We start from the raw sequence: 25,998 nt of genomic DNA on the forward strand, positions 1-25,998 counted from the left end.
GCCGGCTCCGCCTCGTAATTACGCGTGGATGAGAGCGAGTGAGTAGAGCCCAACACTGGCGACGAAGCCGACACGGACACCCGTGCACCAGCAGCTGATTAGGAGGGCCCGTGTGCCCAGCAGGATAAGAGTGCTCGTGCGCCCAGCAGTCCGTGAGGCCCGTGTGCCCACAGAGGAGCAGAGGCCTGCGTGCCCTGTGGCAGTGTGGAGGCCCGTGTGCCCCACGTGAGAGCAGAGGCCCGTGTGCCCTGCAGCAGCACAGAGGCCCGTGTGCCCTGCAGCGACCAGAGGCCCGTGTGCCTGAAAATAAAGGAGGGCCCGTGTGCCCGCCATCCACTTCGAGGCCCGTGTGCCTCCGGAGGAAGAAGCCTGAGGGAGGCCTGTGTGCCTGCGGGTCGAGGAGGGCCCATGCGCCCAGCAACAATCAAGAGGTCCGTGTGCCTCTGGAAAGATGGATCGGCGACTGCATTGCCGCCGAAGGATGAGGAGAAGACCATTCCGGCAGCAACCGTGGCGAAGCAGCAGACCGGGAACGGCGAACAGGGAAGAACCACTGGACCGCAGCAGCCGCACACCAAGTAAGGTGCTCCATCGGGGCTCGGGAAGGGAACAACCGCAAAAAGGGGAATCCCCAAGTCTTCCCCAAGTGATATTGAAAAAAAACACTTAATAAAGACCGCAAACAGGGGAATCCCCGAGTCTCCCCCAAGTGACATTGAAAAAAACACTTAATAAAGCTACGGCAAATAAAGGAAACCCCGTGTCTCCCACGAGTGACATCCTACCAACAATAAAACCAATAAAAAGAAGGGAACCCCCGTGTCTCCCCACATGTGACATTAAAAAAAAATACAATAGAGCCACGCTACGGCAAATAAGGGAAACCCTGTGTCTCCCACAAGTGACAGTAAATCAACAATCGAGGTAATACAAAGAAGGGAAACCCTATGTCTCCCCTAAGTGACATTACAAAATAAAGCTAATACAAGGAAGGGAACCCTGCGTCTCCCACCCAGTGACACTCAAAACAGAAAAAAGAATAGAGGAGTACGATAAAGATTGGCACAACACCAACAAAAAAGGCCAAACCCAGAGTCCAATGGCCCCACATAAGCACAGCAAAAGGCCAACACGAACTTCAAAGCTAACCCACCCTACGGGGCCAGTGAATTCGAGCTCCCCAGACGGCAGGGCCACACCCTGCTCCCCAGATGGCAGGGCCACACCCTGGTACACTACACAAGCGGCCACAGTGCCCCAAGAGATAACCAAGACAAGCGCCCACGTGCCACCTGCACCACTACAACAAACACAGCGGCACCATCATGTCGGCCTCGGATGCAGCAGACCCCAATGCCCAACCACCAATCCCAGGAGCACACTCCTCTCACGCTAGCTTAATGAGGAGATCTGCTCCATTCACACTGACCCCACACCATGATCAGGGTCAACGATGGGAAGAGTGGGTGGAAGAATTTGAGGACTTCGTAGGTGCCATTGGCACACAGGAACCACCCAACATACTCAGCATCTTTGCCAATGTCCCAGGAAGAGAAATTAAAAACATCATACGCACGATTCCCCTACAGGACCGCACCACGTATGCAAAACTCCTACAAGCCATCAATGAGAAGATTGTCATCTAACCCAACCGCGACTATGAGAGATGCACCTTCAACCAGTGTGGTCAATTTCCCCATGAATCGATAGGAGAATTTGTCATTCGCCTTCAAAGAAAAATAACGAAGTGCAATTTCGCCAACTTTAATGACGACGAGGCCATCAGACTGCGCATAATTGAGGGATGCATATCCTCGATGTTCCGGAAACAGCTCCTAAAGAAACCTCTTTCCCTAAAGGAAGTACTGGACTTGGCCAGAGTCTATGAAAGAGTGAACATCCAGGCCGCAGCCTTTGGGAACGCCAAGAAGGGTGACATCATCGCAGCTGTAAACTCCTACGCCCGGTACCCAGCCTCACAAACCAGAGCAAACCCGAGATACCCAACGCAACGGACACAAAGTGACTGTCAATGCTACCGCTGTGGATTTGAGTATCTACACAGAGGCCCCTGTCCTGCCATCGGCCAACGCTGCCTGAGATGTGGAATGGAAAACCACTTCCAAGTGATGTGCAAGGAACAACTACCAGAAGGAAGTGCAACACGCCCGCGGCCTGCCAACCGCACAATAGAGATACATACGGAACAGCATCGCCCTGCAGATAGAAATGCTCCATTTCCCATAAACGCCTATCAACGCCCAAACACTGTAAGGGCCCTTGAAGGACTCTAGATCGAACCAGACAGAAAGGGTCATGAGCTATAAGACATCCGCCAACGAGACTCAATGCAAGCGCCAGAACAAGGGGCGACATACATGAGGGAAACCCTGTCCCCCCAAACAGGACGTGGACCCGTACCTCAACTCCCCACCAAGATATCAGTCATGAGCATACGAACATACTGAATACCTACAAGATGGCTACGACAGGCAGTACGTCCGCCTCCTCAGTGTTGACGTGGAAGACACTTCAGCTCCCAGAGTAACAATTCAAATGGGGAACACCAGAAACAAATTTGTCATCAACACAGGAGCGACGGTAAACGTCATGAACGAAGACCTATACCGGGAGATTGCCCTTTCATACCCCCTACGAGAAGCCAGGACACACATCTTTCAAGGGGAGCGGCCCTACCCATGACCTGCAGAGGGCTATTCCAATGTGACCTACGACATCGTGACATCACAGTGACTTCTACGATACATGTCGTAAAGAGCCCGTCCATCGGCCGCTGCCTCCTCAGTTACCGAACAGCCAGTGCCCTGGCCCTGATTGACCTACGCTACGACCAGTCGGAAATCATAGAGGGACACCCACCGACACGTGAATCCATCATGGCGATAACAGACCGACCCTTCGTGAAAGGCGACCTCAAACGGCAATTCCCAAAATTATTTGAGGGGTGGGAATGCTCAAGAATTCACCCATCAAGCTACACATCAACGACAACATCACGCCGGTACCACAGCACCCCCGCAAAGTGAGCTTCCACCTTCAGGAACAAGTGTCAAAGGACATCCAGCTCCTCCTCCTCAACGACATCATAGAAAAAGCAGAAGGACCAACACTATGTGTATCCCCAATAGTGATTGTGCCCAAAGACAATGAACGCCTCCGCATATGTGTCGATATGCGCATCCCGAACACCGCCATCCAGAGAGAGAGGCACCCAGGCACGAGCCTGGAAGACATGTTGATCAGGCTAAATCAGACGAGATTCTTCTCAAAACTAGACCTCAATCAGGGCTACCACCAGCTCGTCCTGGACCCGGAATCGAGACCCATCACTACCTTTGCAACCCACGACAGACTCTTCAGATACAAAAGAATACATTTTGGCAAATCATCTGCTGTAGAGATTTTCCAGGAGACGATCAGACGCCTGATAGCATCTGAAATGAACGCACTAAACTACAGTGATGACATCTTAATCTTTGGGAAGGATCAAGAACAGCACGACAAGGCCCCAACAGCTATCTGTAACATCCTCCAAGAAGCAGGGTTGACGCTAAACGAAACTAAATGTGACATCAATAAGACCAGCCTCAAATTCTTCTGGCACATATTTTCTAACAAAGGAATAACAGCCGACCCGGATAAGATAAAGGCCATTACTGACCTCCAGGCCCTCACATCGACGGCAGAACTGTGCTTCTTCCTAGGAATGGCAGAATACTGTGCACGCTACCTCCCGAACTATGCCACAATAACTGACCCGCTCCGCACCCTCCTGAGGAAGGGCCAACATTTTATTTGGGACGCACCCTGCCAAGTAGCATTCATGACCATAAAAGAAAGCCTCACCAACAGCCGCCAGCTGGCTTACTTCCATCCAGAGTGGCACACCATAATTACGGTTGATGCCAGTCCGGTAGGACTCGGAGCAATCCTTGCCCAGACCGACGCCAAAGACAACACCCACCATGCAGTAGTGGCATACGCTAGCCGCGCACTATCACACACAGAAAGATCCTACTCACAAGCGGAGAGAGAAAGCCTTGCTGCAGTATGGGCCTGTGAGAAATACCACCACTTTATCATAGGCCGGAAGTTCACCCTAGTGACAGATCACCAGGCACTCCTTTCAATATTTGGCAACCCCAAAACCAAGATGCCGGATAGAGCGATGGGGAATAAGATTGCAAGAGTATGACTACGCAATCATTCACAAACCTGGAGGAGACGCCAACCCAGCGGACTACCTGTCCAGACACCCCATGATGAATAAGGATGACACCCTAGCCCACAAGGCCACGGACTACATCTCGTACCATCAGAGCCACAGTCCCTCTCACCCCCTCTAACAAATGGAGAGAGCGCCAGAAAAGAGGTAACGAGGGGGAGGATGCAGATAAGAAGGAACTTGATCAGCTAGCCAAAGTACACAATGAACTCATAGCCACGGACCAAGGAATATTGCTATGCGGGAAGAGACTGGTAGCCCCAAGAGACCTAAGGAAGACCCTGGTAACACTGGCACATGAAGGCCACAGGGGAATCGATAACACAAAATGTATACTCAGGAACTATGTCTGGTTTCCATACATGGAAGTGATAGTCGAAGACATGCTCATGCACTGCAGATTTTGCCAACTGGCAGCAAAGGGGCCAAACCCAAACCCCCTCCAAATAACCACACTTCCAACAAGACCCTGGCAAAAAGTCACAATGGACTTCTATGGACCCCTAGAAGAAGGAGGATACCTGCTAGTGATAATAGATGAATACTCAAGGTTCCCCTTCATCAAGCAAATACCTTCAACATCGTTCACAGAAACGGCATCCATCGTAGACGAACTATTCAGTGAGTGGGGCATCCCCAACATTGTCAAAACAGACAACGGATCCCTGTTCCAAGATCGAGAATTTGCAAAGTTTGCGAGCCACCTGGGATTCCACCACCAGAAGATCACACCACTCTAGCCCCAAGCCAACGGGATGGTGGAATGGTTCATGGCCACCATCAAATTGACCAGACAGAAAGCAGTAGCAGAGCAGACGCCTCACCGCAAGCCATCTGCAGTAGGCTCAGAAGCTACCGAAACACCCAACAAGACGCAACGGGAAAGCCACCAGCCGAGCTCATGGTGAGATACCAACCCCGAACACGCATTCCCCGATGGGAAGACTACACGCCAGAAGAGGACACAGCCATCAGAGAACGTGACGCCAAAAAAAAGAGGAAGGCCAAGCAGTGGGCCGACAAGAAGAGGAGAGCGAAAGAACACCAACTAGAAATAGGACAAACCATCCTAGTGCGACAAACCCAACGCAAGAAAATAGACACACGCTACAGCCCAGAGCCTCGGATCATCACAGCCATCAGAGGACCCATGATCACTGCGACCGGAGAACCAGGAGATATCACCCGAAACTCCTCATTCTTTAAAAGACTCTACCTCGAAGAATCAGAGGAACAAGAGGCCGCAGAGGAAAGTCCAAGCGAGGAAGAAGAAACAGAGCCATCGGTGGAAACGACCAGCGAAAGCAAAGAATCCCCAGGGAGACCTCCTAGGACAATAAAGAAACCAGTGAGAATCATCAAACAGATGTAACTGGACTTTTGTGTTAAGCACGGGGGAGGTGTTATACGTGATTAAAAGGGACACAGCCCCTTTAAGAGCAGAGACACAGGGAGAAGAGGGAAGAGGACGGAAAGGGAGGGGCCAAGGGGAGAAACGCCAGTTATGTTAAGGGAGTGAATAAAAGCAGTTCACAGCAGAGCCGGCTCCATCTCGTAATTACGCGTGGATGAGAGCGAGTGAGTAGAGCCCAACAAGTCGTCGCCCATCCTGTTGCTTATTTGCATGATATGATTGGTTATTTATAACGTGCTTAATACCCAGAGGTTTCTAAGCGTGGATCTGGGGATCGAACCTATGTTGCTCCATGTCCTCTTGCTTCCAAGGTGAGTACGTTGCCCATGAACTGAGGTGATGACAGTTTAAAGTTCCCTTTTTTAGGGATGAAGGCATTAGATCAGAGGTGGAAGAAACACCCTTCACTTAATTGCCAGAGGAACAGAAAGGTCAAAAGCTGGAAGAACATTGGAGCTTGTCTGCACCTGAGGACCAAGAGGCAACGACAAGCACCATGAAACTGGCTTTTCTGGCATATGCCTCTGCTCAATAAACATTCTCATAAGAACCCTTAAGGAGACAATGGGGATCATTACATTCATTAATTCATTTATTTTTTATTTCAGCGCTGTTTCGGCCATAAAGAAGCACATGACATAATCACAATACAAAATGAATACAAACTTAAAACAGAATATTGGCATTGTCAAATTATAAAGTCAACAGCAAAGAAACCAAATCCAGGTAGTGCCAAACACAGCCCAGAGTGACATAACAACAAAATAATCAAACAATTTAATTTAAAAGAAACCAGTTCCTACAAGCAGCATTAAAAAAGGCTACAAACGCTGTTATATCTGCAGGGGTAGCACAATATTTCACAGATTCTAGAGCAATACGGGAGGATCTCACCATACTGGTTTTAGCCATTGTGATCTCTCCCTTGAATAAGAAGGGCAAAAGCAAAACAAGTGAATTCCATCTTGAATCATAGCAAGACAGCACTGGTACAAAGTTGATTGACTCTTGCCCCGGTTAACAGTATAATGAGTGAGTGGCGATATGCCTAGATGCTGCTTGGCATAAGTGCTCTTCACATTCAGGCTTATGTGATAGTCCAAGTACGGCTCCATGCCCCACATCTTTTTGACAGGCAGCTAGTTGGCTGCCAGCTTTTTCTAACAGCAAGAATCAATCATCATGCTCCATACCCACTTCTTAAAAGATGTCTTGACACGACATTTGAAGCCAGAGCAAAACTTTGTTGGGTTTGTCCTTAGATCTTCCAGCCCAATATTGGCCATAATCCTTTTTGTATGCTTGAACCACAGCAATTGCTTGCCTCCCCCCGTGGAAAAACCTCATCAGCCCTTCCCGGTGTAATACAAGCACCTCTGAGTTCCAAATCTTCAGCCAGTACAATACCAGTTGAATCATGACATGTGCCCTAATCCTGAAAAAAATGCTAGAATAAATGCCAGTATTTTTTCCAGAACGGGGAAACACAAGTTTGCCGGTGGAGGCAGTGACCTACTGACAGGCCGGACCTGCTGGTAGTTCAGACCCCTACCCGCAAATAAATGCTGGAATCACCGGCCCGGGACTACCGGTGCCAGCGATTCCGACAATCCCAACCAATGGAGTCCTATGGGATTCCCTGGAATGGGAATTTACCAGCAATCCTGCTGCCTGTAATAAGCTGGGAATACCGGGATATGAGGTGATGGGAATGTTGATTCCATTTTGGTGGCATGCCACCGGAATTACCGGTTGGATACCACCAAACTCGGAATGAGGGCGAATTTGTCTGGAGGTGCCTTATTACACTTTGTCTGAGCAGGAAGTCTGGAATAGCCTCCCACTTCCTTTCCGTCTTGAGCCGGATCTCCTCAAATTCAGGACACTCCTCATGACATTCCACTTCACTTCCCGCTTCCCTCTCTCACTCCCATGCTAATACCCCACAGTCCATGAGATTGGTGGTCTGGCACCTTATGTGCCCTTCTGGGTCATTGCCTTCTACCCAATCTCACTCAGCCTTCTGCCCCGTCCCAGCAATTGCCTTCGGGCACACCTTGGCTTGTGTTCTCACAGGCCTGTACTTATTTTTGGCAGGTGATCACTCTGTACCAAGTGATCTCTTACAGGCACTTACTATTACACACAACTGACTCCTTGGCCCCTCCCTCTGTGGAACTCCTAGCACTTACCCCCATCCCTGCCCCTTCCCTCTCCCTGCACTTGCAGGTTCTGAATGCTCACAAGGCAAGGGCTAGTAGGACCACCCATTTCCTGTTCATCAGTTTATTCTATTTGCCTTTGTACCCATGTTCCCTCCCCTTTGCCCTGTGGGTGCTTTGAAGCACAATTTCTTGGTGTATAAGTGCCTTACAAATGCACAATAAATAGATAAATACAATTAAGGGAATTTCAGTTGACAGGGGCTAAGTACTGTTGGGCATTACCCATCACCCCTTAAGACTGTGAAGCTAAAATGGGTAACAATTCAGGCTTTGCCTCTAGATAGTTATATTATGTTCTAAAAACGGAATATAGCTATGATGTCACAATTTATAAAATGCATCTGGCTGTGCTAACGGGGGAACTAAGTGATACAGTCAAACCCTTAGAAATATGTGTCCCCGATGCACATGCAGCATGGAGTGCCTGTCAACAGGCCACATGCCATAAAGGTGAACCTTCTGAATCTGATTTGTTTTGGACAATTAACATAAAACATGAAAGCTATGATATTGATAATGTGACCCTACAACAAACAAATAGCCAAATGACATTAATATCAGAAAGATAGCAGCTGCGATGTACAGGTGACAATCAGTGTCTACTGGTAAAACTGGTATCCCTGTAGCCCACTGTCTTGTGGCACATAGAGAAAGGACTGATCTCTCTACTCAATTCAATGTTTGTTAAATAACCACCCTAAAAAAAATGCATTATTACATTAGAGGATTTTAGCTATATTTAAATGTTCACAGATATTAAAAATAAAGATATGTAACTAGTAATCCCTAATATATAAAATTACAATTTGAAATAGGATCGGTTAGACATCTAAAAAGTAGTGACATTCTGACAAAAAAACAGTAAAAAGACAATGTCATTAATCTGTGTAAGTGAATTATTTACATTCAGTACTTAAAAACGGCACGCATTTTAAAGAACTTTCATCAGTTTCTTAAAGGTAGATGACATTTGCTAGGGGGTGACATATTTAGTCAGTCAATCAAAATAAGTTACATTTGAATTGAACAATCCATGAAAGTATGTAAATATAAATACAACAAACACCTTCAATGACACCCCCAAATTCATAGTAAATGCTATCTTAAATTAATCATTTGAATAGAAAAAAATCAAAATCATAAAAATAAACACTCAGAATTTCTTTACAACTTACAGTGCAGGTATTTTGTACTAACATATTCATAATTCACAGATATAATTCAACTAACTACAATGCCCATACAAACATGAGTGACACAGATCATAAACTTTGATCTAGCAAATACATTTTTCATATGCAGAAATCCTTTCCTTCTCTTCTATCTGTGAGCAGAATATTATTTTTGAGTCTCCTTTATGTAGCCATATTACTATCCTGCATGCACTACCACTCCAATCCAATCTTAACTGCATATCTTTTCAGACTCTGTACATAGTTAAGAACTCCTAATGCTTGAATAGTATGTCATTTCGCTGCATGGCTCACCTCACAGTCTGGGTTTGAGCATGCATTTTTTTGTTTCTTTTAATAATGGTTTAATCATCCCAATTTTGAAGGCAGAGGTGGGTCATAGCATTAAAGAAGAACTGACTTAATGTAGGGCTTAAGATCTAAAAGTATAACCTATGGTGTAGTGAATTTCCTCAGAAGTAAATTGATAGTCAGATTGAGACATTTAAACATGTATTCATGAGGTAATTCACAGATGAAATCTTACATTTCAATTTACTTTGAGCCTAAATATAACATTCATTGAAGGAGCTTCCCTTTTCAATATAGATCACCTACATTTGATATTTTACCACGTATATTTCGTCTTATTACATTAGCTTTTAATATTATGGAATTGCTTTCCTTTCAATTTTGTGGAATTAATATGATATACATATGCTATTCATGTGGTGTTGATTTACTCTTTTGGGGGTCATGTTAACATTTGAATTGGAGTTTGGGGATATACTGTATTGCCAATGTTTTTATGTTTTTACTTATGGATGTTCCTCCGACATAAATTTGATTGAGGTCAATTGAATATTATTATTTTTTTTAAAGAAAAATGTAAATCCATCTAAATTAAGTTAAGGAATTATATCGCCTCACTCATGTGCAATTTTGTCAGTATTTGTTCCAATAGAAAACTGTGATTTTATTTTTCCATGACTAGAATTCATTACGAAATGAATTTGAAATAAAAAGACTACTTAGTAACCACAACATGTTTTTTTTAACAAGGAAAATGAAAGATGTACATTTATGAAGAAGGAGATTGGGAGGATGTTGACACATAGCAGTACAAAAAGCCCAATAATAAAAATATTAATAATAATAGACCAAAAAGGGACATTAGATAGCACTTGGTTTGTCTTGTCTCACGCTGTCCGAAGAACTGAGTACGGTTCAGTGAAATTCTACAGAGAAGTTCGACCTGAAAGAACTGTCTGAATGAAAGGTATCACATTTTGAATGAGGAAAATCTTCAAACCAGGCTGAGGAAACAGTGATGGAGACCCGGGCAGCGAGTGGTTCCAGGCTCAAAGTCTGGCATACATGCCTATATGACATGTACAATTGCAGCAAGCCTATCTTTCTGCAGCCCAGTGTACTTTATATCCAACTCATTAGACTACACCTTCTTCCACTGCTTACAGCCAGACTGTACGCAACCTGTAGCCAGAGGATGCCTTCCTGACAGGGCTTTTTAAACAGGTGTTTGAACCTGCATCTCATGATCTAAAAGTAGAGCCTATACCCATTATTAGAGACCATAAAATATGAAAACGCAATCTTTCTTCTAAACTTTCTGTACTTTACCCAAACAAACAACACCCAAAGGCAATGCAAAAAGTTGGGGACTGTTTGTCCGGACCTCAGAAGAAGTGTCAGGCCAACATGTATACAAAGCTCTTGGTGGCACAATGCACTATGAACCTGTCTTAGTGGCAGAATCTGTGTAGTAGTTATGTAATGGTACCAGCAAGTGACCATTTGGTACACATTGAGCATTTTGTCTTATTCAATGTCAGTCCGTTATGATGTAGCTTCACATTAAATGTGATTTAATGCAAATTCTTACCCGGGGAAGGGCGCTCAGCCAATGTGGTGGCTGGAAATGTGGATGAAAACTACCAGTGTACCGCCCGTATTTTTCCAGCTATCTGATGCCCTTCCGTGCCTGCCATTTTTTTTTGGCATTCTTAAGCTGTGCCCGCCAGTTCCTTGCCCAGCCGCAACCGGGTAAGGGGCGCCCAGCAATGAGGTGTTGGAAATGCGGATGAGAGCTACCAGTGTAACGCACACATTTTTCAAGTCATCCAAGGCCCATCCCCAGGTGCCCACTATTTCTTTTTGGCATGCTGGGCTGCACCCACCAGTCCCTCCACCAGCCGCTTTCCCAACTGCCCTCCCTTGCCCGAAAGTCACCCCCAAAACTCCTATCCCGCCACCCCCAATTTACATGCAGACCCCGATCCGACCTCTGCTCCTCCTTCCGTCTTCCTCGGCTGCCTCAATGGACATAGAAAAGGGACTTTGTCCCTTTTCTATTTTCTATGTCAGTGGCCTTCTTGCTAGCGGAAGATCCTCCTATGCACAGAGCCCATCTCCTGTGGAAATAAAGAATGAAAATTGTTTGCAGCCCGGACATAGCCCTGGGGTGCGAATAACTATCACCCTCTTGTTGGGTGGTTTTACCAGGGTCAGTAATGGCCCGGAGCCCTCACCAAGCCTCTCATTTCGCTCAGGCCTGCCTAGGCTTGGCTGGTGAGCCATTACTGGCCCTACTACACCCCCTGAAGCGGGGTTGATTGCCATAATATTGTCTCAAAATGCAACTGTGGAATATCCACTCTTTTGTATCTACACCAATCCAATAAAATGACCTTTACCAGCAAGAAATATGTGTGCCAAAGTGTGGGCTAAATACTGTGCTCCCGAGGACCAGATTACCTAGACATCTCTGGCAAGCGCAGCATGTTTGGTTGATGTTTTTGCAACATCTAGCTTTATTGAGCTGTTCTGTTTATGTTCAGCGAATGCATGTTCCCAAAAATATGTTATACCTGTACATACCTTAGACTGTGCAAAATAGGAGCAGTCAAAAATTGCACTACAGTGACAATGAATGCAACCATTTTGATTGGACACATTTTTTTTATATAATCTAGTCCCACAGGGAAGACATTAAAAGTTATTTTCAGGTATAAAGTAACTTAGTGAGAATATTGCAACATAATACTCATGGAGATTGTAAAGGCGATGAACAGAGTTGTAGTTCGTTCCTCCTTGATGTTGTACTTACTACCTACCATCATGCCTTTCACCCACACCTTATATGCTCCGTTCCTCTTCTCCCCTTTTCCAGTTCCCTTTTAGATGCAGTGGTTCAGGGAGGTGGGAATAATCACCCCCTTTGGGATAGGCTAATATTTTCCAAGCCATGTTTAAGGCCCATATTGAATAATCACTCTGCATCTTTTGAACTGCACATGCTGCCCACTGGAGAGAGGAGGAGGGGCTGAGATGAGCGGAAGAGCCACCTCCACCTGACACCCGACACCTACCTTTCCTTTTTCCGGTGACTACTAACTGGTAATTGCCCTTGATAGCCCTTCTGTTAGCATGCAAGACATGCACGCCTAGAACCCCAAAGGGGCAAGACTGATTCTACGGTGGCATCTGGGCGTGGGAGAGGCGTGTATTACCTTGTTTTTGCATATTAAGTAGCTTTGGGTTTTCACCCTAAGTTACTAGGGTAATCCAGATGTGGATCCCTTGCTCACTGTTCTTAGAGAGGCACACTTCCACCTCAATGACGAGGCCCAACCAGGCCGAAACATGTGTCTGGGGTTGCTGTTGGTACTCTTATTCAGAAGAGAATTGCCAGGCATTTCGATGCTGGACTCCCCTTGGGCAGGAAAAAGACTGATATGTAGTGGAAATTTCTCTTCTGTGAAAGGATGGTGAGCTTAAGACTCTGGTTGAGACTCTAACCTGGAATATAGGCCGGTAGTAGAGAAACTCCCAGAACTCCCCTTGTTTTTGCCCATTTCCCCTCACCATGAGGTCTGCCTCTTTGGTTGGCTTCAGCTCGACCTTTGACCGATTACTGAAGTCTCCTGAAACACAGATTAAACTGTGAGCCCGGTGTCTATTGGGCGTGGGGGACGGGGTTCAAGTGAGAAATTGGAGTGGAGTTACTTATGTTGGCATAAAAGACCACTGTGTTCACCATAGCTCCCTGCCTCCTGAGCTCACCGATTTCGTTCTGTGCCAGCTGCTCAGTGGATATCATACACCCATCCTCCTGAGTAATGGTGGTAGCACAGGCTGGAGTGGGCGAGGGATACAAGATAACTCAGTAGTCAAGGACACCATTTTGGCCGCGCTTCCACTGACCTATTCTTGAAAATCCCATTTTGAACGTCTCCCCGGACTGACTCCATCATAGTTCACTGGAAGTAATGGAGTGTAGGGGTTGGGAGGCAGGGACGTCTCAGATATGCGGCTATGGTTTCACTTTTTATCATCAACCGGATGTATTATTTCACTAGCGCATGTTTTTCGTATTGATTTTCCTTTGATGTGTCTTAGATTTAGTATGATTTTTTATGTTTTTCCATTATCTTTTACTCGGGGTTGTCTTTGAATTAAGTGCCACATTAGTGTGATGTATTAAATAGGTTGTGCCTATTGTTCTGTGCTATACGGTATGCATAACATGTGTTCTACAATGGTTTGGCTCACTCCCATTCCGGGGGTGAGTTTAACAATACAAATGTAATACTCACCTAATTCTCATGATGTTGATCAGGTAGAACTAACGAAGACAAATTGGGAGAACATTGATCAGCTCGACCATCCTGACAAACAGCTGCACAATGTCTCTGCAATAAAGCAGTGTGATGGTGCTGCATTGCTGCTCAAAGTACACAGACGTGTCCTTATCTTCATAGGATCGTTTGAACGTCTCTGCACAGTCTCTAAGATCAATCGTAATATCTTTTGTACAGATAATCAATAGCAGAAAAAAACAATACAGCAATAACACTGCAAGTATCATGCCTGCTGCACTGCAGGCCATATCCAGTATAAAAGACACATCCATCTGAGTTTGGTTTCATGTTGCCCATCTGATGTAAAAATAATCCTAGATGGAATATAAAGTGTGATGATTAACACTCGGGTAACTGAGTCAGGCATAGCGGTGTGCAACCTTTGACTCTCCAGAGGTTTTGGACTACAGCTCACAACAGTCCCGGCTAGCATAGTGAATGGGGAGGGATCGTGGGATTTGTAGTCCAAAACATCGCGAGAGCCAGAGGTTGCAGGTGCTAAGAGCCACCCCCTAAGGCATGATTCTAAAACACACTCTACAATGCTGAAATAAAGAATGAGACCTGCACCCTACAAATGCTAATGCAAACATAAATTGAAAGATACCATACATAATAACATGCATACAGGCATACACGTGTACACATGTACTACTTAATAAGTTCTTCATCCCACTGTTTACTCTGATTCATGCCTTTGGTGTCAAATGGTAGACAATGCGGATGGCCACAAGATCACTGCCAAACTCTAGCGTCAGTTCATCAACACAATCCTTTGCGGTCTGGATACATTGTGGCGACCACAACTATGGCCCTCATTCCGAGATTAGAGGTAGCCATGGCGCTATCTGCGCCATGGCTGCCTCCAATACCGGGTCCGGCACTGGTCTGGTTGAATGGAGACTTACTGGGTCATTCCGACCCTGGAGGACCCGGTAAATCCCCATTCAACCAACCTTTCCCCATTCCCATTTGAGCCCCAATAAGGCTCAATGGGAATGGGGAAGGCGCTAATAACGGGCCCGCAAATAGCAGGCCTGTTATTAACGCCCTGGTTAGACCACACGTCCTTTACAGTTCCTGCTAAGGGACCTCGGAATTGGGCGGTAAGGGATTACCGGCACCGGTCTCCTTACCGGTGCCCGGTATCCCTTACCGCCCAACTCATAATGACCCCTATATCTTTCTTAATTAAAATGAAATCTTCTGAGAACGGAATCATTGGCAGTATGTTCTGACCTCCACTTCCGGTATGGGAGCCTGTGGCCTGCTTCATAGGGAGCGCGGCCACGCAGGGGGTGAATGGTCCCTGGGGAAACTTTCATAGGAGGATCTTCCGCTAGCAAACTGACACAACTTCTAAAGTGTGTTTTAATGTCTTGCTTTCCCTTGTGTCCAGGCAATTGTTCTGCTACTACTTTCTTGCCTCAGTTACACTAGCAGTCTATGTGTGGGCTTCTCCTCTGGCACACTAAAGTATCCTGCCATTGTTCACTAGTGTGTAGTTGATAGTGACACCCAGTTGGTGAGGCAGATTGCAAACCTTTGCACTAGAAGTTGAAAACGTGTTGTTCATGTAGTGAATGGATTCACAATTGCATCTCTTCAACCTCAGGCGGACAAATCTACAGGGGCACCCCGAACAGGGGTTCAAGAGTGGGTATCTCTGATGCCCACCTTCTCACCTCCCTTATACTGTATGTTTCATGGGCGTCTCGTCTGTGATGTGTGATGGGGCGCTGACCGTCAGCCATTATGGAACAGCAGGGCCAGTCCAGTGAAAACACTGAACGCATCTTCAGCTTTAGTAAGAAGACGAGCACACGCTCCTGAACTAGCTCTTGCATGTAGAGGAACAAGGCTTCTCTTTCATAAGCGCAGTTCCACAGTGCATATGCCCAATGGGCCATCCAAGGCCGTAGGTGTTTTGCTTCCTCAGCCTTGCAGGGCCCATATGGGTTGCAGGCTGGGGAACAGCAGGACCAAAAGGGTCATGGGAGTACTCCTGTGCTTCCCAACACATTAAGAGGGCCTAGGCTGGCAAGATGGTGATTCTCGGGCTCCACTGTGCATGTCCATGAACCAGGAAGCATTCCCTGCTTCCTGGTTGCTGTTTGCATGATGGGTGGGAGAAAGAGGGCCTTCATTGGAGGTGGTGTGAAGCTGAGATTGTATCTGAAGTCTGAAGGCTGGGGCTGCAGGTAAGGAAAGGAAAGTTTGCATTCATGTATGTGCGCATGTCCGCCAGGGATTGTCTGTGCGTGTGAAGCAGTGCATGTTGTATGGTTGCATGTGTGAATGAGCTAGTGTTTATGTTGTATGAGTGCTTGTGTGAATGAGATGGTGTGTATGTTTTATGGATGCATGTGTAAATGTGTGCTGGCCCACTGAGAGCAGGCCTCTGCTTGGAGGAAGAGGGGAGATGCATTGGTGAAGGCAGCATGGACATCTTTTCTTAAAGTGTGCATTAATTTTCTTTTGGTATTATGAACAAATCCGGCATGGTGAGTGTTCATATATGAGAAGGGTGGCAGGAGTTAATTGGCGCAGGCAGAGTGCATATGTTTTCTTAGAATGGTCATAACATGTTTACTGGTAGTATGGGCAAAGGCAACATGATGAGTGTTCTAACATAGCCATACTGGCCTACATTGGTTCAGCCAGTACGGACCTGTTTTCTTACAGTGGCATGACATTCTTTCCTGGAATTATGATCAAAGCCAACAAGAGTATGTTCTTATGTGGGGATAGAGGCATATTTTGGCAGTGTCATCATGCACATGTTTTCTAATAATACAATTACTGGCAGTATGAGCAAAGCAAACATTACTATGTTCTTATATAGCAATCCTGACATACATTGGTGCAGCCAGTGTAGACATGAATGGGCACATCCAGCATGAACATGCTTTTAGTACACTGGCAGAATACTGGCATCTATTCTCTGTTGAGAACACCACCAAACCTCAGTTGGTTTGTTGAGGTGCCACATACAGTCGTGGAAAAGGTTTACACAAGTCCAGTTAGAAAAATCACCAGCTACTACTGGTATGTATGTATGCTGGCGATTTTATATAGGTGCAACCGAGATGTGCAGTAATGGAATGTTTTAAAAGGGTTAATGAAAGGCTAGAGAAGGGTGTACATCCAAGGCATGGTGTGGGAGGAGTCCCGCCTGTAGTGTAGGCCAGGCGATGGTTCTCCAGAGGTCAGATTCGGCATTTGTGATGTCTCTAAGGTATTCCTTCAAGAACAAAGTATTTAGCTCTTTAATTCAGTGAGGGGTTAGCCTCGCATTACATTGCGCAGCAGCAGCATTACCGACTGCTGTATTCAATCCATTTAAATAAAACGGGCAGGGAAATGGATTATGAAAAACTACAAAAGTACGAGAAGCCAATGTACTGAAATACTGCATGCGCCGTCCGTTCTCTGCACCCTGAAGTAAGTAATGTTGCATGACTGTGCTCTAAACATTTCCAGTGAAATACAATAATAAATAAATGCGAGAACTGTATTTTACTTGCAAATGAATATGCTTCCCTTACCCTTTCCAGGTACCTCTGCCTTCCCCGCACCCGCGGAGTGTGTCATCTATGCACAGCGCCCCCCTGCCTCCCAGCTGGGTCTGCCCCTATGGAAATCCCCTGGAAACATACATACAGACCTACTAACATTCAATGAAATGTATTACAACGAGGTCGCTGTTTTTGAGAAGGAAATGAACTCCCAGACCAAGGGGACACCAGTTTAGAAAGGTGCATAACAGGTTCTGGGTCACACTCATAGCCATGCCCTTAGGATCCTCCAGACCAGCCACGCTTTCACTATTCTTGCTCCACTCCTCCTGTAGGGGGCAGCTGCCAGCAAGGCGCCTCTTAACGCGACAGTATTTGCTCCTCCCCACTGCTGTAAAGCAAGCGGAAGCTTGCATCAACCATTCACTCCTTTTTGCAGCTGGTTTTGATTCAATCTGTTCTACCTAGCAGATACTTCTCCCGGCCCCATCTTTAGCTGCAAAGGATGGCACGAGATGTTAAAATTAGTCAGCCAATGTAAATCCTACTGCACCAAGTTAGCGCGAATGGGATACTCAAATTACTTTCTATGAAGTTACAGTATTGTGTTAGACCGGCGCCTTAAGGGTTAATTGCTTTTCCTTCGTTGCTCTTCTGAACTCGTATGATGACAGGGTGGTGACAAAGAAAATGCTAAGATACTGTATGAACTGCTGAGCAACCCCTGCCTTCAATCTTACATTTTGTAAACTATCCCACTCTTAAGAAAAATGACTCGCCCATGTGCTCCAAAGAACTGAAGTTTTCCATGAAGATTAAAATGTAACAGTGAACACATTATTATGTCAATTTGCATGTGGTTGTGTGCGATGTCTCTTCTACTTGCTGCAACTATGTTTTTCCAAGTCAAACCAGTAGTACTTTGGCCGAACCGTAACCCTCAACATCAATTCTCCAGTTTGGAAGGTTGCGCAAAGGAGATGTGGGCACAGAAGCTGAGTTCTATAAGGCAACCCCAAGCAAACGCTCTTACCATTCTGTCCCGGCGCGATTGATCTCTTCCCACCAGCACTCGGTGAGCTCCCCGAGGCCGTGCGGTGTGGGCATGCACGCGTAGTTCCACTGTCGGTCCGATCCTTCCTTCTTGCTGAACGCGCTTCTCACGGCCACCACCACCTGCCCATGGGGACACTGGAAGTTGAACCCTTGCCGGAACAGGTTGACCCACTGGTCATCCTGTCCGTAGTCCTGATGGGAGTAATAATAGTAGTCTTGTTGGCCCCACGCCGCAGAGACCAGTGGCGCGAGCAGGGAGAGTTGCAGGAGCAGCATGTTGCCTCTGGTGCCAGTGCAGAATGTGCACTGGTTCTCTGGGCTGGCCCTTTTAAGCAAGCTGTAGCATTCAGGCGCCAGATGTTCTGCATCTGGATCCAAATGCTGTGTGTCATCGTTGAACAGAGCCCTCCTCGGAAAGATTGGCTGCACTACACGCACATTTTAAGGAGGAATGCTCACAGTCGCTTCAAGTTATAATTATTGTTTCATGTTTTAAAAGACCCACGAAACTCTTACTGTAATTTTCTTAAGATATAATTTAAGCATGTAGACTAACAAGACCGCATGTTCTTTCTATTAATCGCAGACATGACTACATGCCATCATCAGGCCTGCCAACTTTGACACTCCCACTCTTGGAACGGATAACTCTTCAGCTGATGCCAAATCTTAAGGCCGTTTTCTAATGTTCAACAGATGTCCTGTGTTCCTACTCATCTACAGCTGACCCAAGGCCATGCACGTTTACACGAAGCTAATAAAACATTTCTGCTCAAAGGTTCTTGAGAAATCCCAGTTCCCCCACGGCTGGGCAGTCATCCAAACTCCTCTAGGCAGGAGCCTGGTCCGAAAACCATAGGATAAAGGCGGTGTGCTTCTGACGCCCCCTAGTGGCTGCACGAAGTGTGCCATATCATACCATCGTGAACATGTTCTCCTTCAGCATTGAATAGGTTCTGCAATCAATGCTCTGCAAACTTTCTTTATTTTAAGAAGATACATTCTGGGGTGGTGCAGGGTAAGGATTGTAGGTGCAGGAGAGTCAGGGGCAAGACCCAGGTGGCCAGAGGCATCTACTGCAACCTCTTACTCCTCAACAGATCTGCAGTCCCTGGGCGGCAGATCTGGGGTCCCGAGGAAGAATGGGTTCTGTGTGGGAGGAAAGGCATTTATGCCGGACAGGAGCCGGCTGCTGCCCAGGATTTTCCTCTGCCCAGGAACAACCTTTCCTAATTTCCATGCATATGCCCTGTGGTTCCATGTATGTTAAGAGAGGAAATGGTGTCTTTGCACTTTGGGCCTGTTGTTGGTGAAGGCCATGGAAGGGAGAGAACCCCAAGGGAATGTACATGCATGCAGCCCTTGGTTATGAGTAGCGTTGAGTTCCCAAAGCTATGTTCTGGTGGTATGGACTGCTGATTGTGGTCCATTCCATGTCAAACACTTCACTTCTTGCCTGACAGGCTTCTTCTCAGCCCACCAACCTCAGAAGGTAGCCTGCTTTCTCTGCCATCACCTTGGCAACTTAGGGGAATGGTATGACAAGCTCAGATTATGGTTGGAAGTGGCTCGCCTCTGCCCACACTGCTGCAGAACACATCCTCCATTCAGATTATCCTGGCATGGAACGGCCATGATCCCTCCCTACCACAATGCCCACTTATGTTTCACTTGTCATATGAGTAGGCCTTCTCCGTTTTGCCCAGCCTCTACTTAGCCTGCAACTCTGTGTCTGAGGCAGACATGCATAAAAGCCACTTATACCAATCCCCAACCCACTAGCATTATGGTTTTGGGGTATCAGTAGTCCACCTTCCAGTGCTGCCTATTCCACCATGGATCTCGATTTAATGCTTATCAGGACCACCTCAGACTGTCTATCCCACATGAACGTGTCCACTGTTCCCAGGGCAAAGCAGAGCCCCCAACAACCACTTACCATAGTGGCGAGACCCCACTTGCACCAAACTTTGTTCTGGGCTGGACAGGCCATCTTCTTGCTGCTCAGTAACAACACTCATCTGGATTCAGCACTTTTCAGGGTGGGACAGCCTTTCTCACAATGGCACTGAAGAGAAGGTCCCTGGAATGCCCCTGCTCACCCCTAGGACATCACAGCTGAAGAGTTAAAAAACGTAAGAAGCAACTCACTATTCGGACAGCCCCCTGGAGGGCCAGTGACATCCACATATGTGGACAGATACCATCTTAGACAACCATTCAAACCTTATCCAGTGAATGTGTTTTTGGACACAGGAGCCTCAACACTGGTTATGGACACAGATGCCTCGATGGATGACGTTGACTAATGCCGAGAACCCATTGTGCTAACGTCATTAGTGACACCACGACATAGCAATGCTAGTCACGAAGTAAACTTGCAGCTATGCACAATGTTACATGAACACACAAGTATACACACAAAGAACATGCTTACACAGTTCTGTAGATAGAGGACAAATGCACATACATACTGTCAAAAGCTTTTATAATTTTTGTCATTAGCCAAGTGCAGAAACACTGAACACAAGGCAAACAAAGAGACACAGAGCAAGCTTGCAGACGCTTATCACAACTAACCCTTTGGAACCACGGGATCATGTAAGGAGCCTTGAAGGACCAAATACGACTAACCTGGGGGAAACATTGCATGGTATAGATATGTAGAAATCATAGTATAAGTATAATAAGAATTACATGAGGCCACAAGACACAGGACGATAGACGAGGGAAAGCAGAACTAGGCTGCACAAAACAGCAGGCCAGGGCTCGCAGCCAAGGCCAGAGACAAATAACACATTCCAAAGCTTAGAGACACAGAGCCATCTGCAGAAAAACAGAATCAATTCTCATAAATTGCAGACCAGATTTTGTGGTCCTCAACCACATGATGCAGCCGAGCTAGACAATGGTCATTCACCAGCAGTGGGAAGGTGAACAGTTGTCAGCAACACAGACATGAAGTGAAACATGGAATCGTTAAAAACATTGCAATACTGAGGGCACTCTCACAGGCAAAAGTGGTTGCACTAACAGTTACATTGGAAACACATAGTCATTCTCATCACCTTGAGAAGGTGCAAAGAGCGCTGACTACATAGCTTGGTCCTAGCCCTGGGGAGATCAGCTCCAGCCAATCAGGGAACAGAAATACAGGGGTGGATGGTAGAGGGCAAGGGTCAATGCTATTCCTGTGATCCTGCAACAATGGAATAGATAGTTTATTGGGGAAGGGGCAAGTCAGTCACCTGACATGTGAGGACCAATAACACAAGTGTGGTCCATAAGTGACATCTCCCCCCAATCACCCAACCAGGCAGACGTGTAGGTGTTTTGGGGAAGGGTCCATGTTGTGAAGTCGTAATGAAACAAAATGATCCGGCACGCACTCAGAAGCAGTGATTCTGGGAATTTTTGAATGTCCTGTAGTATCCCTGTCTGTGTAACAAACAACAGTTTGATTTTGATTTTTTCTATTTATAATGCACCCACAACAGACTTAACTGTATAGGTGTGCAGTTGGAATTATTGAAATTGAAATAAAGATACAGAAAATCACTCAATGATTATTTTGTTACTGTATCCCTTTATGTTGTCGAAACAGTTAGATGATTACCGGAACAAAAAGGTGTTCAGCTCTTTCATAAACTGAACAATTGTCTGGCATTCCCTAATCTTTATGGTATAGTGTTCCAAACCTTCAGTCCAAAGACTGCAAATCTCCTGTCCCCTCTGGTAACAAATGTCAAATGAGGGTTACTTAGCAGTAATTGATTGCTTGACCTGAGATTCCTTGCTGGATTATAGGGTAGGCTTTTGTTGCTTAGATACTCTGGGGCCAGTCCTTTTAGGCACTTAAAGAACATACAGGCAACCTTAAATTTCATATGGTCCTCAACGATTAACCAGTGGAGCGACCTCGGTAATGGCGAGACATGATCATAAAGCATAGTAGTGAAAGAAGTGAAGGTAGATGTCATTGCTGTGGTTTGACAACATTCAGTCCTGAGGTAAAAGGTTCTGGTGTATAACCTAGACTGTGGATTTAAGGGTACGGATGACAGAAGTTATGTGAATATTGAATTCCCGGTGGATTTGGCGTGTTAGCTCGGCTCATGGATGATGGTATCCCTGTGCAAAGGCTTAGCAAAGGGAGGTAGCCTAGATTGCGGAAGGTGTTCTTCTGGTTAAGTCTTCCAGAGGCGTTTTATCTACAAGGCGACGCTGTAGGTACAGATTGAACACAAGAAATATTGGTATCCCCTGTTAGGAGATAGGAAGACAGCTGTGGGTTCATGTTGGGGTTGTGAAAATGTTTGTGTAATGAGGCATTAGTATTGTGAGCAGTGTAAGTGGTCTCTTGCACTCACTCCCTTATTTAGTGAAGTGGTGATGTCACCCATAGTGCCTGTGCATAGGACTGGGACAGCCCGATGAGGTACAGAAGTTGGTGCTGAGAATCTAAAATTGATGGAGCAGGTTGTTCGGTGGCGGTGCACGGAGGGCGCATGCGCAAGATTGATGGGTGTGCCTGACGAGGCAGAGAGTTGTAGAAGGGCGGTGCGCAGCGCACGCCTGACCGATTGATTGGGAGCCAGAGAGGCTCAGGAAGAATTGACAACAACTGGTATTTGTGAAATTAAGAAAACTGAATTGAAAGTATTTTTTTGTGTTTGTATAATAACGGAAGTACCAAAAGCCTGGACTTGAGGTAAGGTAAATACAAAGCAATGTATCAGGGGAAGCAAAGGGGAGATACAACCCTTCAGCACCTATGTAAGGCCCTTCCGCAATATAAGCACAAGAATTATTAATATAGCGCAGAAGTGATGAAAAGCACAGAAGGTAAATTTACTAAGCCATGGCCACAATGCAGAAGTTTCTCCAAAAATGTGCAGCAACCATTATAGACACACATAAAAGATACCTATAAGGGGAAGAAGTAGACCAATCGCACGGCGATATTCGAACTCTGGAAAATGTTCCAGGAGGACAAGGGGGAAGTAGCGAGGCGTCAATGGATGATGAGCCAGCAGAAAACTATAGAAAGTATAGTTTCATTGGCACATTACATCTTAGTGTTTTCAATGACTTCATCATGGAATGGTAGGACACACTTAACAATATTATTGTTTAACTTTGTGTGTCAGCTGCATGATAACTTGAACTGTGACATAACAAGATACACAGGAGTAAATTAATCTCTGCATCATGTTATTGTAGTGTCTTTGCAAGACAGCATAATCAAATTCATATTTCAAGACGCTTTACAGAGTTGCTGCAGTGGGGTTGGGTGGCGGAGGTGGGGGGATTATTTACATGAAGAAACCAGCAGTGTCTCATCCAAACAACAGGTCTTCTTTGGCAAGCTAATGAGTCCTGGCTGTCTCCTTCATGATAGGCGCTGGTCAGAGAAATGTGCCTGCAGAGCAAACAGGGAGCCAGCCAGGCCATCTGACCGACATTATGAAGTGGGAAGACTGGGAATTCTCTTCCCTGAAAACCACTGTCAAAGAAAATATACCAGCTTTGCCAATGCGAGGATTTTCCTCCTGTAACATTACTCTCTACATTTACAAAGCCCGACCTTTTTGGCTTTTCCACTGCTCGACTCCCATGAGTTAATATGGGTAATGCTTGGCAATGTTTGACCAAGCAATAGATTTATTTGAGTAGAAATCCCTGGGTGACGGATGCCAATAAGTCTAATGTTGAGGAATTGCTTGCTGGTGGTATTTGCCATCGTGTTGCTTTGATGTAGACAGATGGCCAGAGCTATAAGGAATCCACTAGCACTGTTATGCGAGTGTTTGGGCACATTGGCATAGTCAGGTAAAGGAACGCTGCCTGTTAATGTACGTGTCCTCCAATTAAAACCTATTTATTGTTTCTGTTCGAGCTGGTTGAAAAGCAAAAGAGAGCCAAGCAGAGTGGCGGAAGGTTACCATAAGGTTCAGAGTGAATGGTCGCCCTCTTCCACACGTATTCAGCTTCCCAGCGAATTGCAATGACAAGAGCAGAAGGCATGTTGCAATGCAAGGTAGGATTCAGCAAGCACCTACTTGTCCAGTCTCATGGAATTCCTATTTCTCCTGTGCACCATGAGCGTTAGTTACCTCAGCATGCCAAGGTCAGAGAGGGTGAATGGGCGTGGCCTAGACCAAGGCAGAGATCTCCCGTCAGGTATGGCCAAGCGCGCTAGAAACAGGGTTGCTCTGTATTGTGGCAGAATACCATCTGTGAGGGTGCACATTCCTAAGCCTTTTGGGTTTTCGTCAGCAAAGCGAAGGTGGTTTCTCTGTAGGAAACAGTGTTTGCTGTGCACGGACACTTTCCACCTATACTCTATGGCTAAAGAATGGTGTCAGTGGTTACAACCAATTGCAGGCTCAGTGAGTGAGTAATGTGGTCACAAGCATGAATATAGTGGATTCATGTTTACCCCTGTTGTGCACATTCCAAAGACCCGTCAGCAGTTGCATGATGGACTGGCCACATTCCATATTACAAACTGGCATGTAACTTTAAATTCCCATACTTTTGAACTGTACAGCCATTTACACATTAACAGCCTCTATGAGCCAAAAGGGCCTAGCAGTATAGCCTACTATCATATAGGTGGGCATCGCGCCTTGAATCACTTGTGTATAGGCGCGTTATAAATGCCATATCATGTCATATTGGCACCTCTGACACGATCACTGTGAAAATACAGGGTCACAGGAAAACACTGCAGGATTTAAAAAAAAGTCTGCTATGGCCCAATTTTGCTTGAAAGCAATTGTGTTTAATTTCAGTTGATAAAACCTGAGGTGAAATCCTATCGACATTCTCATGCTTTCTCACACCTTGCAGCAGTCTCCTACCACTCTTGCATTTGGTAGACAAATATACATATAAATCCTTATTCTGCTCAAAGTTCTCCTTTTATTTTTAGTATGAAGGGAAATAGAAGTATAGCCTATTCGTATATTACTGGTTTTAATTTGCAAACATCGCTACAAACCCATTGGCAGTTCACATGAAAGGAAAGGTTACTTGGGGCCTTGTCAAAATGGACAGCAAAAGCTTTTAGTCCCACCATGGAAACTTTGTGAGTCTTAAGTGAGACTTTTACACCTCACCTCCATGTGGAGAGGATGGCTTCTAAAGGTTGGATTGAACCATAAACTTCTCAATGGAGTATCCTATTGTGTTCTCTAGGAGACAGGGCATGGGTGGAGCTAAGGCAGTAAGTGTGCTCTGACCAAAGAAAGAGTCTTTCCACCATTTTGAAAACTGCCTGTGTGATCACCCGCAGTGACTCCACTGGGAGCATAGACCTCTGTATATAGCTGGAAAATGAAAAGAGAGTTGACACTTCCTTAGGAATTCATCCGCACTGGACTTTAGCAGTCACCAATACTCTGCTAGAATTTTCCAAACATCTTTATTCTTCATTTGAAAGACTCTCCCGCTCAATTCCTGCAGCCCCCTGCACTTCCCCCAGCATCTTGGCAACATCACCAAGATCATCTTTCTGGCCCATTCTCTTGTTTCCACTTGATGGTGTCAGTCAGTGGCATTGCCTATTCCAAAATGAGGTCCAGAAATGGGAGTTGAAGCTGAGGTGTTGGCGCTAAATAAAACAGGCATACAGCATTTTCATGTCATGGACCACATGTGGGAGCAACATAACACATAGTTCGATAGCCCCATTTCAAACT

The 25,998-nt window shown here is 45.9% G+C and overlaps 1 protein-coding gene across 1 annotated transcript in view; it reads right to left on the reverse strand.

Moving 5' to 3' along the window:
• Window positions 1-18,657, reverse strand: part of DPT (dermatopontin) — a 316,698-nt gene extending 298,041 nt beyond the window's left edge. The window contains exon 1 of the mRNA XM_069636472.1: window positions 18,270-18,657. Within this exon, the coding sequence (XP_069492573.1) occupies window positions 18,270-18,568 (299 nt within the window). The 5' untranslated portion in view covers window positions 18,569-18,657. The remainder of the gene's footprint in view (window positions 1-18,269) is intronic.
• Window positions 18,658-25,998: the final 7,341 nt, after the last annotated feature.

The sequence above is a fragment of the Ambystoma mexicanum genome, chromosome 7p (genome assembly GCF_040938575.1).
Source record: "Ambystoma mexicanum isolate Mex_15411 chromosome 7p, UKY_AmexF1_1, whole genome shotgun sequence".
NCBI classification, from domain to species: Eukaryota; Metazoa; Chordata; class Amphibia; order Caudata; family Ambystomatidae; genus Ambystoma; species Ambystoma mexicanum.